Source organism: Branchiostoma floridae, chromosome 5 (genome assembly GCF_000003815.2).
Source record: "Branchiostoma floridae strain S238N-H82 chromosome 5, Bfl_VNyyK, whole genome shotgun sequence".
NCBI classification, from domain to species: Eukaryota; Metazoa; Chordata; class Leptocardii; order Amphioxiformes; family Branchiostomatidae; genus Branchiostoma; species Branchiostoma floridae.
In genome coordinates, this window is record NC_049983.1 from 4,364,934 (window position 1) to 4,381,997 (window position 17,064).

The window sequence follows — 17,064 nt, forward strand, 5'->3', positions numbered from 1 at the left end:
AACTCTAAAGCAAAAAAAAAGATAGACAATTAATTTGTTTACACTATACATTTTCTGAACATGGCTCTTTCTTCCAAGAAATATAGCCATAACTATTTTCTCAGCAGACTAAATTTTTGCAACCTAAACTCCAGAAGTTGTTGTTTTCCAACAGACTATGTATCATTGAGTTATTACTGACCAAAGGTGGCCATACAGTATGTATCAATGGATACATAATCATCTGACTATTTGCAATATTTCCACTTGTGGTAAAATACCCAATCTGTATTTTGTAAATGAATATGATACTCACTAACCCTATGTAGACCCTACCCTAGTTATACATTCCCTATATAAACAGAATATTCCTCTAATCTAAAAACATGTAAAAATACATTGTGCATATGACACAGAATCTCTTTACAGTTTCTTAAAAACACACAAAACTGAAAACATGAAATTCTTCTTTTTGCAAAATGTAGGAAAAACAAATCCTGATGTAATGTATATGGCAATAATTCTGTGTTTACTTATTTACTTATATATATAGAAGGCATTATGAAATATCCAATACAGAATCTATGATTATTCAGGATGGTCTTTATCAGAATACATTCAACCATTTGTGGGACATGGTACTTTGGAAAGCCTTAATACATGTATTTGGACTATCAAGTAGTTGAATAAGATTACTGTAAATGCATTTTAGTTCGCGGGGATTTAATTTGCGGTTGCGGAAAAATGGACTTTTCGCGGTGGATTTAATTTCGCGGTAGCACCATGCACTGTAATCTCTTACTGTTATGGAAAAATGTTCGCGGTGGTTTTAAATTCGCGGGGAAGCGGCCGCCGCGAAAACCGCGAAAGTTTCTGCATTTACAGTATCATAAAGGAGCACTAAGTCTTGAATCAAATCCAAAAAATAAATGCAACAATGTTAAAAATGATAACTTTAATATTTTATGTATACATCTGTACACACACATACACTCACACACATCTGTACATCAGACAACATGAGTATAATAAGGCCATGCTGACTTTATTTTATGGATGACTTCTGCTTGTGCATCATTTTTTTTTCTTTCCTCCATATCAGTCCTATAAAAGCAGCTGACAAATGAGCAAATATATGCAAATTTCAAAAAAAAATACAAATACCATCGAATATGATGAATCAATTCTAAAGCAAAAGAAGAAGATGTGAAAGAACAATAAAATGAAGATTCAATTGTTCGGTATACATTATTTAGCCATTTGTTCAACCTACCTGATCACTTAGTAAACTGATCATAATATAACCCTAACTTTGGAGTAGCCTTCAGGTCACACCTTGAAACAACCTTCAGGTTTTGTTGTGTGGTGACCTTATTTACGCACACTCGCATAAGTTTGTCAGTTTGGGGGTTCCCAGAGGATGTCATCCATACAATAAAATCAACATGGCCAAATGGTTCACCATAACTTGTATATGACCAAATGGAATGCTTAACAGATACATCTCTGATGACACCAAATGTACAATTAGCAACTAATATGTCAGTGGCTCATAAGCACAAGTTTGCCACGTAATCCACTATGTACATGTATCATTGTCAGCAAGTCTCCATCTTCTCCGTACCTCCCGCCAACCAAGTCTTGTCAGCGTAACCACGGCACCGGTCAGGAAGATGGCGGCAATCACGCCAAAGTATACGCCATAGACGACAAACTGAAATCAGGAGGTTGAAATAAAGAATTAGTGGCACAAGATAAAAATGAGTTCTTACATGCTTGTCCCATATGTATACCTGATTTCTGAGAGATGTGTTTCATATGTGAGTTCTGACAGATGTGTTTCATACCTCACAGATTTCTGACAGATGTGTCTCATATGTGAGTTCTGACATGTGTCTCATACCTGAGTGCTGACAGGTGTGCCTCATACCTAAAATCTGACAGCAGTGTCTCATACCTGAGTTCTGACTGATGTGTCTCATACCTGGGTTCTGAGAGATGTTTCTTATACCTGAGTTCTGACAGGTGCCTCATACCTGAGTTGTGACAGTTGTGTCTCATACCTAAGTTCTGACTGATGTGTCTCATACCTGAGTTCTGACTGATGTGTCTCATACCTGAGTTCTGACTGATGTGTCTTATACCTGAGTTCTGACTGATGTGTCTCATACCTGAGTTCTGACTGATGTGTCTCATACCTGAGTTCTGACTGATGTGTCTTATACCTGAGTTCTGACTGATGTGTCTCATACCTGAGTTCTGACTGATGTGTCTCATACCCGAGTTCTGACTGATGTGTCTCATACCTGGGTTCTGAGAGATGTTTCTTATACCTGAGTTCTGACAGGTGCCTCATACCTGAGTTGTGACAGTTGTGTCTCATACCTAAGTTCTGACTGATGTGTCTCATACCTGAGTTCTGACTGATGTGTCTCATACCTGAGTTCTGACTGATGTGTCTTATACCTGAGTTCTGACTGACGTGTCTCATACCTGAGTTCTGACTGATGTGTCTCATACCTGAGTTCTGACTGATGTGTCTTATACCTGAGTTCTGACTGATGTGTCTCATACCTGAGTTCTGACTGATGTGTCTCATACCCGAGTTCTGACTGATGTGTCTCATACCCGAGTTCTGACTGATGTGTCTCATACCTGAGTTCTGACTGATGTGTCTCATACCTGAGTTCTGACTGATGTGTCTCATACCCGAGTTCTGACTGATGTGTCTCATACCCGAGTTCTGACTGATGTGTCTCATACCTGAGTTCTGACTGATGTGTCTCATACCTGAGTTCTAGTATGTCTGTCTCATACCTAAGTCCTGAAAGGTGTGTCTCATACCTGAGTTCTGACAGGTGCATCCAGTCCCGTCTTGTCCACGAGGATTGCAGTGAGAATGGTCTGTAGCAGAAGTGCCACAAACGTGTTACAACCAAACACCAGGGCGTAACGTTCAGTCGTCAGCTTCTTGGCAATCTGAAATCTGAACATTTGATTGTTGTGATTCAGGATGGGTGTTTTGTAAAACACATTAATTACTCACCAACCCCATGCAGATCCTACCAATGCATTCCCAATATAAACATTTGAAACCCGGGGCTCGAAACACTTTTTTCTGCATACCTGCATGGAGCAGCTAACATCTAGAATTACCTGCACCTGACAAATTTTCCCTGCACCACTCTGAATTTAGGAAGAATGGATCATACTAAAATTGTTCAGGAACCATTGCTATTTTTTTCTTTTATACTGTATAGGTGGTAACAGCCAATGCAGCTAATAACAATCCATATATCCCTACAAAAAGGCCTACATCATATGACATTTATGTCTAAAATCCAGTACATGGATCATTGCAGGTTAGGTGCAGGTAGACAGATTATTTCCACTTTTAATACTATAATATTATTATTGCTTTTGGCCTTGTCAAACACATTGCATTCAGCCATAAGCAAACTGACTTACATGTAGTTTGGGGGGAGTTTAGCAGAATACTACTTGATGCCTGGAACTTAAGTGGACACTTTATTGTACTTAATTGTACATCACTGTGAAGTAGTATGCATTTTTTTACTCTGCAAAATCATTATCTAAAGTGCTAAAGTGCTCCTTTAACTAAAGGTGTAGCAAGTAATGGGGTATGATTCAGAGAGAGACCTACGTTGCTATAGTGATGAGAAACTGGTAAGACATCCTGAAGAAGACATAACAGACGTAGTTGACCCAGATGTGGTATGTCGTTGCCATGACAACAAGCAGAACAGCATCCAGAGCTGACAGAACACCGAGAGTCATTTCTCCCAGGACGATCCAGTTCACGTGGAGGTACCCCATTGAGAAAGACACCATGGCCCCTGGATTTTAAAAAAAGAAAATTGCAAAGAAATATTTTGTACTTGTAAGTGCAAAAAAGCACATTAAACATTATCTGCTTAATATACCTGTAGGGGGACATTACTATGTTCATTATTAGGAATGCACTGGTGTTGCAATACATGACGTAGAAAAAAATGTGTTTTTGATCATGGCCCTGAAAAAATTAGGGTTGGTGGGTAGGGATTTTAGAGATCTCTCTTTAGCCCATTTATTCATCCACAATAGTCTAACAAATTGAATACAAAACTGGCAGTATTTACAACAAAAACTGTAAAAGCACAATTTTTGATTTTACCAAAATGATGAGGACTTAATTTTGGAAAATGATTCTACACCATTGAAATTGAAAAATTCATGTCCCTTGTTAGCTGGTGAACAAAAAATTCTAGGGTCAATAGCTTTTTTTGTTGGGTAACCCGATTTTTTTTTGTAAGGCCTTGGACATGTATTTTTACATGCTCAAAGCAATGAAATAACTCATGAATGATACCTTAAACCATTAACCCTCCCACTCAGGGTTGACTATCGCGGCAAAGCATAACGATATCACCCCTGACATCTCAGCCACAGACAATGGGTATTAGGGGCATGACTCCTAACCAACTGTCAGCCCATTGGAGAAATGCCTTCTTTGTTGTCGAAAGGTGACATTTAAGGTGATTCATTAATATTCAAGAACAAGATAACAGTACCGGCATAATGTTTCACAGTTAGGATGAAAGCACAGTGTAAAGACTAGCCAACTGCTGCCTACCCTGTGACAGGGATCCCAGCAGCAGTTTAATCAAAAATGTATACGATACGACGAACGAACGAAGACGAGTTCTTTCAGCATCCAGACGTCTTTATCAGGTACCAAATTTAAGATTTGTCGGTTGTGTGGGTATAGGGTAACCACGGCATCAACATATACCGACCTAGCATAGGAAAAAAAACATTATCATCACACAAAAATAAACAGATCTTTGTGCACGCCGTGCTGTACGCTGTTTGTTCAAAACTTGCAATCCGGTCACTGATTGGCCCGCAACAAATCAGGCAAACTCATGAATATTCGTAAGCAAGGCACCCCTAATACCCGTTGTCTGTGGCTGAGATGTCAGGGGTGATGTCGTTAGGTTTTGCCGCAATAGTCAACCCTGTGTGGGAGGGTGAAACCTAGTCTCCAAGCAGACCCTACGGTGCCTTAGAAATAGTATCAATGTTGGCAAGGGACTTAGTTAGTATAGCGGCACTCCGGTGCCTGTTTGACTCCCTTTGGCCGGCTATCTCCCTTTGGCCGGCTATACTCCTTTGCCAGCTTTGATACTATCTCTTTAGGCACCGTAGGGTCTGCTTGGAGACTAGGTGAAACTATATAACAAAGCAGAAAGGGCCTCCCTAACTACTGACCTAAGAGAGTAGCGGCCGCCTCTATCGCCCCGTTCCACACCTCTCCATCCTGTGCGGCAGGACTGATGACGTCCCACAGGTTCTGTACGTAGTTCCCCACCTGGAAGCTGCCGCAGGTGGCCAGCGACCACCACACCGACCACAGCAACAGGTGCCGCAAACCGTAACACACCCGGAAGTCTGTCCACAAGTTACGCAATGTGGAGATAACAATATTGTCCTTTCCCGTTCCAGAAGTGTCGACGTCTGTAGTATTTAAGGTGGGATCAGGAACTTGTTGCTGTGATACTGTGAGATCAGTTGTCCCATGGTTTGGTAATGGGACACCACTGTTGTCTGACGTGACTTCTTCCCTGATGTCATCTCCGTTTGTTGGTGTCGGACTTGGGGGTGAATCAAGGTCATCCTGTTGTCGGGAGTACCTGAAATGGTGGATACAAACCAATTACATGTAACTGAAAGTGATGTCAATCCCGTCCAGTTTAGACCAATTTTACGGTTCATAAGTTTTAGTGTTTATAGACCTCTGACCTCACTCGTGATTTTAGAATTGATGTACTATGTATATGTGTGTAAGTCTGACCTGTTTTGAGTGGTTGTTATTGTATCTGTTTATGCGTATGTATTTGTATATATTGTATGCCTTCTTATTTGTATGAGCCCTGGAAGATTAGCTCGATTTAAAACAAAGGGTATCTCAATAAACTCTAAAACTCTTTAGCTCACTGAAGCATGCATGTTGAGTGAGGGACACAGCTGAGATCAAATTTATGGCTTTTAGTTCCAGAGGCAGGGCCGCTAACCACGGATTACTCATGCTACCAGGTTAGTAGGTATGACATCAGACTAGAGCAGCTGTGTTTAACCTATTGTACTAAACAAATCTTATGTTAGCAGGAACAGTTTGTGGTGTCATGTTGGTGTAATAGTTAAGGTGCTTGGTTCAGAATCCTGAGGTCCTGGGTTGAAAACCCCTGACATGCTACAACAGGAAAGATACTAATAACGGTATACACAACTTTCCTCACCCCACTCAGGTGTACATGGGTGCTACCTGACTTGATGAGTTGGGAAGAGAAAAGGTGGTGGAAGAAGAGCAATGAGCTCCGCCTTCCGATACCGACTGTTCTAAGACTGTACTAGATAACAAAGCACTGCCCCTATGGACTCAAAAAGGCTATGGGACTACTTTCAGTTACAATTTAAAGGTATAGGTACCACTGCAACTACTACTTATATAATTAGTACTAATACTACATATGTACTGCTACTACTAGGTATACAGTTATAGGTATATGGGTTCAGGTTCAGGTCCAGACCTGTACCCTCTGTGTTTTCAATGAGAATAAAAGCTTAGATGTGTACTTGACTAGAGATAGATATTAGATATACACACCTGTGAAAAAACATGCTTTTTCTGACACTTGGTAGGAATATGGAGATACCGAGAGCAACAGTCACACTGGCCATGGACACGTAGTTCAGGGGAAAGTACGCAGATTCTTTCCATACTGATACAACTGCCTGCAATTAAAATCAGAGACATCACAAAAAATCACAATAACAACTTAAATGCAAGCATTAACAGCTGCCCCCATTTTTGTTAGCATGAAAGTTCATCTGTGTTGGCAGAATACATTATGGAAAGTTACTAACACTTTATATCCTACACTGGAATTAAACTAAGGGGACTTACCCCAGTCTAAATTTTCAGACGACAGGGTTGACGAAGTTTGTCCAAAAATTTAGACTAGGGTAAGTCCCTATAGTTTAATCCCAGTGTGGGATATTAAGTGTTACTAACTTTCCATAAAAGTTTTCGTTGTTCAAAGGTGCTCAAAAATCATCCCTTTGTTCATGAATAGTGATTTTGTGACCTCAGAGCTATTTGCATTGAGATGAATTCACCCTAGGCTGAGGGTTCATTTTTGCAAGGAATGTCGAATTGTAATTTTCAACATGGTCCAGGTTATAGATTTCCCCAGTAATAGAGAACATGGCCAAAGTTGAAAATTGTAAACCAGTGTTTCACCCCCAGAAAATAACACTATCCACTACTAGAATATCTTTGAAGAAGGTTCTGATTGCAGCTATTCATTTGAATAACAGACTAGTGGCATTGTTTGACGCAAACTGTACATACTGTAAATGCAGAAACTTTTGCGGTAGTTTAATGTTGGCGGTTTTCACGGTGGCCGCTTCACCACGACCTTAAAACCACCACGAACATTTTTCCATGGCAGTAAGAGACTATAGTGCATGGTGCTACCGCGAACTTAAAACCACCGCAAAAAGTCCCTTTTCCCGCTACCGCGAAATTATATCGCCGCAAACTTAATGCATGTACAGTTTATTCTACACAACCAATGACAATATAATAAGAACAAAGAGGCACAGGTAAAAGTTTACCTGCCCCACCACCCCAGCGGCACACCTCCCCACCAGAACCACACTCCTGGTGTAGCTGGTGACTTTCTGGTAACGCTGGTCGGACACGATGACGTAGATGTAGGAGTAGTAGGCTATCTCTGTTGCAGTGGCGACCCCATACAGAAACTGCATGAACTGCATGGTCAGCACCCCCTGTCCCCACAGCAGGAGGACCCATGTTCCTGTAATATAGGTTTGATAGTAATCACAGGGCTCGAAATACTTTTCCTGCATACCTGCAATGGTGCAGGTAACACAGAAAACTAAATGCACCAGACAAATTTTACCTGCTCCACTCTGAATTTAGGAAGTATGGATCATTGTTGAGGAACCATTGTCTTTTTTTCTTGTATTCTTAATAAAAGGTGGTAACAGTCAATGCAGCTTATAACAATCGACATTGTGACACTTGCATCATAGGACATTTATGTATAAAACCCAGTACTTGGACAAATGCAGGTTAGGTGCAGGTAGACACCAGAAATACCTGCACAGCTCCAAGTTTACCTGCACTAACCTACATATGCAGGTGGTATTTTGAGCCCTGTCATTTATTACCTTCACCAGAAGCTTATGTTTTTTTGTTTTGTTTTGGTGGAGAGTCTGTGAATGCATATTTGTTTGACGTACAGCGCTAGCATAACTCAAGAAGCTTTTACTAGATGGATGTTCTTATTTTCCTTTATTGAAACGGCAAAAAAATTGCAACCAGATGTCATCCAATCAAATCAACAAGGCCTTATACTGCAGGGCTCGAAATACTTTTTTCTGCATACCTGCACTGGTAGATGTAACATTGAAAATTACCTGCACCAGACAAATTTTACCTGCACCGCTCTGAATTTAGGAAGTATGGATCATACTAAAATTGCTTGCTAATAGTAAACATTGCTCTTTTTCTTTCATACTTTATCCTAAGGTGGTAACAGTCGATGCAGCTAATAACAGTCCATATATACCTACATAAGAGGACATTTATGTAATCAAGTGCAGGTTAGGTGTAGGTAGACATCAGAAATACCATCACAGCTCCAATTTTACCTGCCCTAACCTGCATATGCTGGTGGTATTTCGAGCCCTGCCTTATAGTTATCCAAAGTCATATCCACTCATTTGTTTCATACCGATGTAGGCCAGCCCCTCCAGGATGATGACAGGTTTGTAGCGGAGGAAGTCCGTCAGCAGGAACACCAGGAACAGACAGGCCAGGTACGAGTACGTCCACACTGGGTAGATCTGGTTATCTACCTGTTGGCACGAAGAGGTAATAAACAAAATGAAGAAGCTTATTTTACACATTCAACCAATTTCTATGACACCTATAGTTACAGTACAATGTGAACCAGTCAGGATCGCTCTAAGAAACTGAAAACGCTCTGAAACATTGGTGAAAATAAAGCAATTGTTCAATGTTGTTTTTATTCAGTGACATACCAACATGATAAAACTATGCACGGTGGTGATAAACAACATAAAAAAACACTGCCATTATGAAACTTGAAAGACACCATATAACAGCAGTGAAGAGAAGAAAATTCAAGTGGTATGGGCATGGAATGAGCTGTTGGGTCTGTGTTCAATCTTTGCTTAATGTAAGTATTTAACCTTAAAATGCATAATAACTATAACAGTTGCCTCCATTATCAGTACAAATCTATTTACATGTACCTGTACTAGTAGCACCAAGAGGAAAAGTCAGTAGTCCACCTTAGTATGAACAAAAAGTTTTGTGGTTGTTTTTGCTAGTTCACAGTGAAGCCGTCATCTTGAATGCGCCGTGAATGCTGCAAATATAAAACTACCGCAAACATTTCCACATTTACAGTACAACAATGTATCTACCTGTTCCTCTGTTAGATTCTTATCAGGACCCTTCAGGTATGGAGTAAGGAACGGTTCTGAAGGACGCATCTCCTTAAAGAAGCCGTACAAGCAAAGAAGGACGATCGCTCTGGTTTCTGTACTCATCTCCATCTTTGTATCTTTGAGGGGAAAAGAAAAGATAAAGGTTTTATTTCTTTGTCTTTTCTTTGTACCAAAGAAAAATATGATTGTCTACTATTGTAAATAATATGTAACGTTATGAATAAGGAGTCTTGAAGATGACATACAAGAAATACATTTATCATCACAGGTACAACATATACATTTATTAATTCTTGTGTAGAGACCGAGAGAGGGAGAGGGAGGAAGAGAGGTGGAGAAAGGAAGAGAGAGATGGTGAGAGAGGGAAAGAGAGAGATGGAGAGAGAGTGGAAGAAAGATGGAGAAAGAGGAAGAGAGATGGAGAGAGAGTGAAAGAGAGATGGAGAGAGAGGAAGAGAGAGATGGAGAGAGAGTGGAAGAGAGATGAAGAGAGAGATGGAGAGAGGGTGGAAGAGAGATGGAGAGAGAGATGGAAAGAGGGTGGAAGAGAGATGGAGAGAGAGAGGAAGAGAGAGATGGAGAAAGAAAGGAAGAGAGAGATGGAGAGAGAGTGGAAGAGAGATGGAGAGAGGAAGAGAGATGGAGTGAGAGGAAGAGAGAGATGGAGGGAGAAAGAAAGAGATATGGAGAAAGAGAGGAAGAGAGAGATGGAGAGAGAGAGATGGAAAGAGAGAGGAAGAGATGGAGGGAGGAAGAGAGAGATGGGAAGAGAGAGGAAGAGAGAGGGAGAGAGAGATGAAGAGAGAGATCTCGAGGAGAGAGAGCTTCTTGGAGAAGTCAACACGACCTAAAAGAACTAAAACCTCAAAAACCAACAATTTTAATATCAACAATCCTAATGTTTTTTTTATGATCAAAAAGGAGAAATCTGTATCGCGGAAAAATATTGTGTTACGAATCTAAACAGGCAAAAACTAAAAGACTAAACAAGAGTTCGTAGACCTCAGGCCTGCATGAAATGTATTGGGTGTCTGTAGACCTATTGTTTATTTTTTTTCCTTTTCGTCCGTGGTTGCGTGGTTGGAAAAGTGAGATTTTTACCTTGTTGGTTTGACTGCACCATGCCAAAGTCTGAAATTCCATTTTGGGAATGTGTAAGCTTGGGCATGGATGAACATTACTTATTTTGGATTTCTTAAGCAGGTAACCAACCACAGTACCTTGAAGTTGTTGAGACGACTTTTCCTACCTTTTTTTGTCTCAGATGGCCCATGTAGTTATTCTGTCACATATGACTTGGCACTGGAAGGTTATTTGCATAATTTCCATAGACAATATGAATAGTGGTAGCCCCCATCCAGCAGCAACAGTTAGTCCCCAGGGTGGTATGATATTTTATTCAATCCGTCCAACTAAAACCTAAATCTCTTGAAGTACCTAAGCCAAATTTAACAGCAGAATTTACTATTCAAAATGTCCTTTTCAATCCCATTCATAGATGGCAAGCTGCTGCTGCTTTAAAAAGTTCAGAAAGCTGTTGTAGTCAGAGTGAACACCCAGCAAACATCCCACAAAATCAATGAGCAGTTGCTTAGAGGGGGAAAACAATTTCATCATATTTTTGCAGTGACAAAATGCAACAAACGATACTAAATTTAAAACAGAACAAAGCCTCTACCACTTAACCCTGCCCGTACTATAGATTAAGCAGGCCCAAAAGTCAAGTGAATATGACTAGCCCCAAACTACAAATTACCTGCATACAATACGGAAATGGCAACCCCAAAGAAACAGCAAGAAGGAAAAATCATACACATACCTTTCTCTAACACTCAAGCTCTATACATTTCTTCTCCACTTTAGAAAGTTGTATCTTCTGCTGATTGCCACACAGGGTAAAGGAACTTGTACCAGAACTTTAAACTCAGCTCTCAAAACACCACAAAGTCGGACTAAGTAGCAAACTCAAATTGTACCTAACAAATACAGCAACAGATACTAGACTAGGTATGTCATCTGGCAGGTCAGACACTGTTGATACAAAGTAACCTGATACATTGAAAATGGCAGAAGCCAGTGCAAAAACAGATGACGATTCTACACCTAAGCTTAAAGACCTATCAATCAACCCAAACCCAACCAAACCAAGCAGATATTGGGGGGATGCCCCAACCACACAAAAACAGGGTCAACCTACAGTATCAAGTTCAAGCACTAGGAGGCCCAAAATCAAACCTGACCACCAGGACACCAGCAACAACCCACGAAACAAATAGCAACACGATGGCACCTTGCGTTCCGGAGATACAGCGCACGCGCAGTGCCCGCACAAAAGGTAACCTGGAATGTCAAGTTCAAGCACCAAGGGCGCCAAAATCAAAATTGAGAATTATTCAACCACTGCCAACACATGTGCCAAATATCATTGCGCCCGCACCAACCGTTCAGAAGATATAACTCCGGAAATACCCCTCCCGGACACAAAATTCGACCTGCCGCGTCAAGTTCAAACGCGACAAGGCCCAAAGTCAATCCTAGGCAACAGGCAACAACTTCCCACCCATGCACCAAAAATCGTCGCAATGACGCGTATCGTTCCGGACACACAGCGCCAAAAGTGCCCCAAAAACACCAAAAATGCCACCTGCAATGTCAAGTTCAAGCGCCAGGAGGCCCAAAATCAAACCTGAGTGTCAGGCTACCACCCCCAACCCGCATACCAAAAATCGTCGTGCTCGCACCATTCGTTCTCCAGATACAGCGCCCTAAATCCCCAGCTTCCAAATTTTCCCACGCCCGTGAAAACCATACCTGCATACATGCAGGGAATAAAGTCCTAGCCTGAGTACCATCCTCCGTAGCGACCGCTGGATCAATACTAGGCAAGCGAAAGTATAATTTGATCATCCATTGATCCAAATCATCCAATGGATCGGACGACTCACTGTTAAAAGTCCATGTACAGTAAACTTACTGTCGTGACGTCTACTGCTTCATCGTCATCTCCAGGTAGAGAACAGGGAAGAGACAGTCTCAATCTCACAGTGTTGTCAGATGAGCGACGAGGAACTTCTGTTTTATGTTATGACAAAGATGACAAGGACACCAACTTGCGTCTGGACGCGTCCTTGGTGGAGATACCCGGAAGTTCCTCACCTTTGACCCAAGCGCAAAGCATAGCGGGTAGGAACTGCTCACTTGTGAAATTAGGTAACATTCAAAGAATAATATCATGATAAATGGATAACAAACCACAATTGCAATTCATTATTGCTTTACTTCAGTACAATAGTTGGCATTATTGTAAAGAAAAAATAAGTGAAAAATATTTCTTAACGTACGGAACTGACACTTTATATTTTAATCTACACCCCCGTAATAAGAAATGGACTATTTCTCCCGTGACTTTTTCTCACACGTTGGTCTAAATCCTGAAACTTGTCTCCGTTCTCGGTCTAGGATTGTTGCTGGGGTTTCAAAATGGAGAAAGAGCTGGATAAACACCTGGAGGAAACGTAAGAGATGTTATTTTATTATTATGCTTTTAGCCAGGGCGGTTGTTTCAGGGCAAATCTCTTGCTTGCAATTTCAAAGGCATACTCTAGTAAATGTCACATAATTTTGTGACCAAAGCTAGCTTGACATGGCACTGGCTTAGTTAGTGGTGGGTATACGTACCGGTGCAGAAATTTCAGGTCCGGTTCAGGTCCAGAGAACCTGGACCTGATTCAGTATGTGAAAACCTGTGAATGGACGATACTCAAAACAATGGTCAATTTCGCAACAAAGACATCTGTTTTGTTGAGTATTCGACTCCCACTTGTGTTTCAAAATCCTATGTACAAGGCTAACTGCCTCTGTACGATTGACTGTAAAACTTGGTAGGAATGATTATAGACTCTACTCTACTTTGCTGTTGTTGCATTTGTATTTTCCTCGACCGGTAAGCCTCAAAACATGTGAACATATAATCAGTTTGTTGAAATCAATAGGTTCAACATTGCAACATCCGGTCCATCAAATTTTTTACAGGTCCATTTTTTCTGGACCGGTCCAATAAGAAAAAAACGGTTTTGTACCAGTACACTGTACCAGTACCCAGCAATACACAGGCTAGATCTACAGTGTATTTAGTACTACATGTACTATCTGTATACACTCTGTCTTTGTTTCTACAGGATGAACACCCACGGTGTACTGGGTACCCTGTGTGCTGACCAACATGGCCTGTGTCTGGGAGGTGAGTGAGAGAAGGAGGGATCGATTAGTCAGACACAATCTGCCTTATTACCACAAACGACCACAAACGACTCTAATAAGCAGTGTATATGGGACAATGACCTTGTGTGGTGCACTAGGGACAAATGTTCATACATTTATGCATTTAAAAAATGCAACAACTCCGCTGGTTTCAAGATCAAAGGAATTCTTGGCCGGCATGTTGGATCTTGAATGCGAGGAGTGTGCATGGGGAAGTTATCAATAACTTCCTCGGCTCCATAGACGACAGGGCGATAAAACTATAGAAGCTGTTGGTTCATAGATCATAGCATACCGCAATTCTGTCATTGTCAACTGATAAAACTTGAATGTATACTAAGTGTTTTTCAGCCTCAAATGCAAGCAAGCACGATCCAACATGGTGGCCAAGAATTGCTTTAATCTTGAAACCAGACTTACTCAAAATAACGGATGAATATGTAGGACTTTCTGCATTTTTTGTAATTCATAAATGTATAAACAATGTCTCCAGAGCGTACACAAGGTTGTTGTCCCATATACACTGCATATTAGAGTTATTTGTGGTGTTAGTAAGGCAGACCCGTCAGACAAAACTTTAGAGCCCTAGATGTTCCGCAGTTACCAGGGATGCCAACGAGAGAACGGCCTAAATTGGAACAGGAGTTCTTACCTGCACCTGAAGATCTCTACTCTACTCTATTCTAATAATAAAAAACTCCCCACTATTCATTCATGGAAACTTGGAAAATTCATAAGTATATAAGTAAACATTAAATTTGTTAGCTCTGTCACTTTATTTTATGAATTACACTCTCTGCAGACTTCTTCTATTAGTAGTTTAATGAGAGATGAGGACGGAAAAAACAAGATGGGTGAAAAAAAAACAAGATATCTAGATTTTCAAAATGGTCCCTATAACTGTTGTCAGCCAACAAGTCTTTTATTTCAGCATTCAAGAGGTGCACAAGTAACACTACTGTTGTAGACTGGTATCACTTACTGTGTTGACTAGTAAAACATTCAAGTTTCACTTCTACAACTGCAGTGACTAGTGTCGCTTCTACAAGTACAATCAATGTAACCACAAGTCATATGACATGTCTTTCTGTAGCCAAAGGCTCAGTGTCCACTGACGCAGCCGGAATGGTCACCCGGCTGTCCGAGCTGGCCGGGCAACTGGACCCATCCTCGGAAGAGGATCCAATCGTCTGCATCGAGTCAGACGCGTCGTAAGTTTCACCGCATCTCTCAAAGTTTGACTCTGATGTTGACAAATCAAAATACTTCCCTTGAAATAAGTTTTGGGAACATTTCCTCATTATGATATATTGATATCATTTGGTTGTTAACTTGTACATTGTGTTTTGTTAAGTGTTGTGGAGTGTCATTTTTCAATAGATATTAATTTCAGGAAGTAATGATTGCATGCTTCTTAACAATATATGACAAAGTGCTTCTACTAAACTCCCCAAGTACCTTCTAATTAAATTGATGAATCTCAGCCTATGTCTGAATACAATGTATACCTGACAATGCCTGACTTGAGTTGGGTTTATACGAAGCTAATTTCAGAAGCGCTGAGGAAACTTGTCTTGTTCTTTGTTTTTTTGATACTATCACATAAACCGGATTGGTTTCTTGGTTTGTTTAGCGCTCCTCATTTATTCCAAATAAATTCAAGATAAAGAAAGTGTCTACACATATAGTAGGGATTGCATAGGTACAGTACTAGTCTGCATGGGTTTAATAAGTGTCATATTGTTTTACAAACAAATATTACATAATTCACTACAAGTGGATCTTACAAAGCAATTGACTTATTGTATATTCATTGATAAATACCATTAGAAAATCCATGGGACACATTACAAAGGACTGCGTATTAGGCCCCAACATCTCCAACCAGGACCTGGTACAGGCTAATGAGAGGGCCGTGGCCTGGCTGCAGTACTGGCATGGAATGATATGATGATAATTTGAAAATTAACACCCCCTTCATGAGTGGCATGCTTAAAGTTACATGTACATTAGTACTAGTACAAGGCTGGTGCAAAAAGGCTAGCTCAGCTACAAGGTTAAATAAGGCTTGTTAGGAAGTTTCGCAATGTGTGATTTTAGTGCATAACGTTGTGCTGTTTTTTTCCGTCTGTTCCAGGACCTTGATGATCAAAAAGCATGATGACGTCACAATGGCGATACACAAGGCCAAAGTACCAACATAGTTCCACAGGATCCAGAGATTCTACCATACTGTACAGGGTTATTATGACCAACTTATTGAGTACATATATCAATGTTATGATAGTAAGATGGAACTAGAATATGTTGATGCCCCAATGACATAGCTTCTTTTGAAACAACAGTATGTCCATGTTAAAGGAAGTACCAAAGTGACTTTGTTTTTATTTTTGAGCAGTCATATTTTCAATATGTACCTGTAAAGAACAACCATGATGCTGTTCTCATTTCTATATGACCTACAATATTGATAGCAATACCCTTTCTGTCTAAAAGGGGAGGTGGGTACATTGAAGAGGTTGGGGCAGATATTAAGTGGCCCTGAATAAATAGTCAAGTTTGAATGTTCTGATTTCACACATACTGACCTAGGTGTGAAAATGTGAAGTTTGACCCAGCATATTTGTACATGTACATGACTGTAAAGATGCTTATTGGTGATGAAACTGTGCTCTGTTACATTGTCTGAAAAATATTGCTAGCTATAGGGGTATCAATGGAAAGCCTATTTAGTACTGGTTGATAAGTAATCTTACTCTGATTAGCAAGAACCTGTTCCTTTCAAAATTGGTGATACATATATTTTTTCTGGTCTCCCCTGTATTTTACACAGTCCAGACAGCTAGAATTAGGAGAAGTTTCCCTGATGCAACACGTCAAAAACAGTCGGAGCCAAACCTCTGCTTGGAGAGTAATGTATGTCATCAATATCTACATTAAGGTTCCGGTTCGGAATTTCAAGTGACCAGATATCGAAGTAGTCCCTAAAAATAAGACGCAAATTAGGGGTTGTCTCTATAGTTTTGGCTCTAGATTTTCCGGCTATCGCTTTAGCAATGTATAATCTTTTATACCTCTGCAGATGCTTGTTGTTCGTAGCGATTTATGGTGTCGGAGATTTGATCGTGCGGCGAACACTTCCTGGTATTAGTGCGCGCGATAGCGGTAAAGCGTTTCGTCGCCTGATTACCCAGATCGTGCGTTCTATATGCGTTTTGGGTGTTTTAGCGTCATCGGAGCTCACGGAAAACGTATCGG

The 17,064-nt window shown here is 40.6% G+C and overlaps 2 protein-coding genes across 3 annotated transcripts; one reads left to right on the top strand and one right to left on the bottom strand.

The window, feature by feature from the left end:
• Positions 1-1,073: 1,073 nt before the first annotated feature.
• LOC118416543 (thiamine transporter 1-like) lies at positions 1,074-12,701 on the bottom strand. Of its 2 annotated transcripts, none has more exons than XM_035821673.1 (9): positions 12,521-12,701; positions 9,523-9,662; positions 8,805-8,928; positions 7,660-7,862; positions 6,647-6,774; positions 5,251-5,672; positions 3,644-3,836; positions 2,824-2,965; positions 1,074-1,693 (listed from the first exon to the last, which is right to left on the bottom strand). In XM_035821673.1, the coding sequence occupies exons 2-9, from the start codon at positions 9,652-9,654 to the stop codon at positions 1,559-1,561; spliced, it is 1,479 nt and encodes a 492-aa protein (XP_035677566.1). In that variant the 5' UTR covers positions 9,655-9,662; positions 12,521-12,701; the 3' UTR covers positions 1,074-1,558. The 2 variants fall into 2 exon arrangements, with proteins under 2 accessions (XP_035677566.1, XP_035677567.1); XM_035821674.1 differs by having other exon boundaries at positions 12,492-12,701.
• A 200-nt stretch (positions 12,702-12,901) lies between these two features.
• LOC118416697 (ragulator complex protein LAMTOR5 homolog) lies at positions 12,902-16,738 on the top strand. The gene is made up of 4 exons (XM_035821885.1): positions 12,902-13,061; positions 13,725-13,786; positions 14,900-15,017; positions 15,944-16,738. The coding sequence occupies exons 1-4, from the start codon at positions 13,027-13,029 to the stop codon at positions 16,008-16,010; spliced, it is 282 nt and encodes a 93-aa protein (XP_035677778.1). The 5' UTR covers positions 12,902-13,026; the 3' UTR covers positions 16,011-16,738.
• Positions 16,739-17,064: the final 326 nt, after the last annotated feature.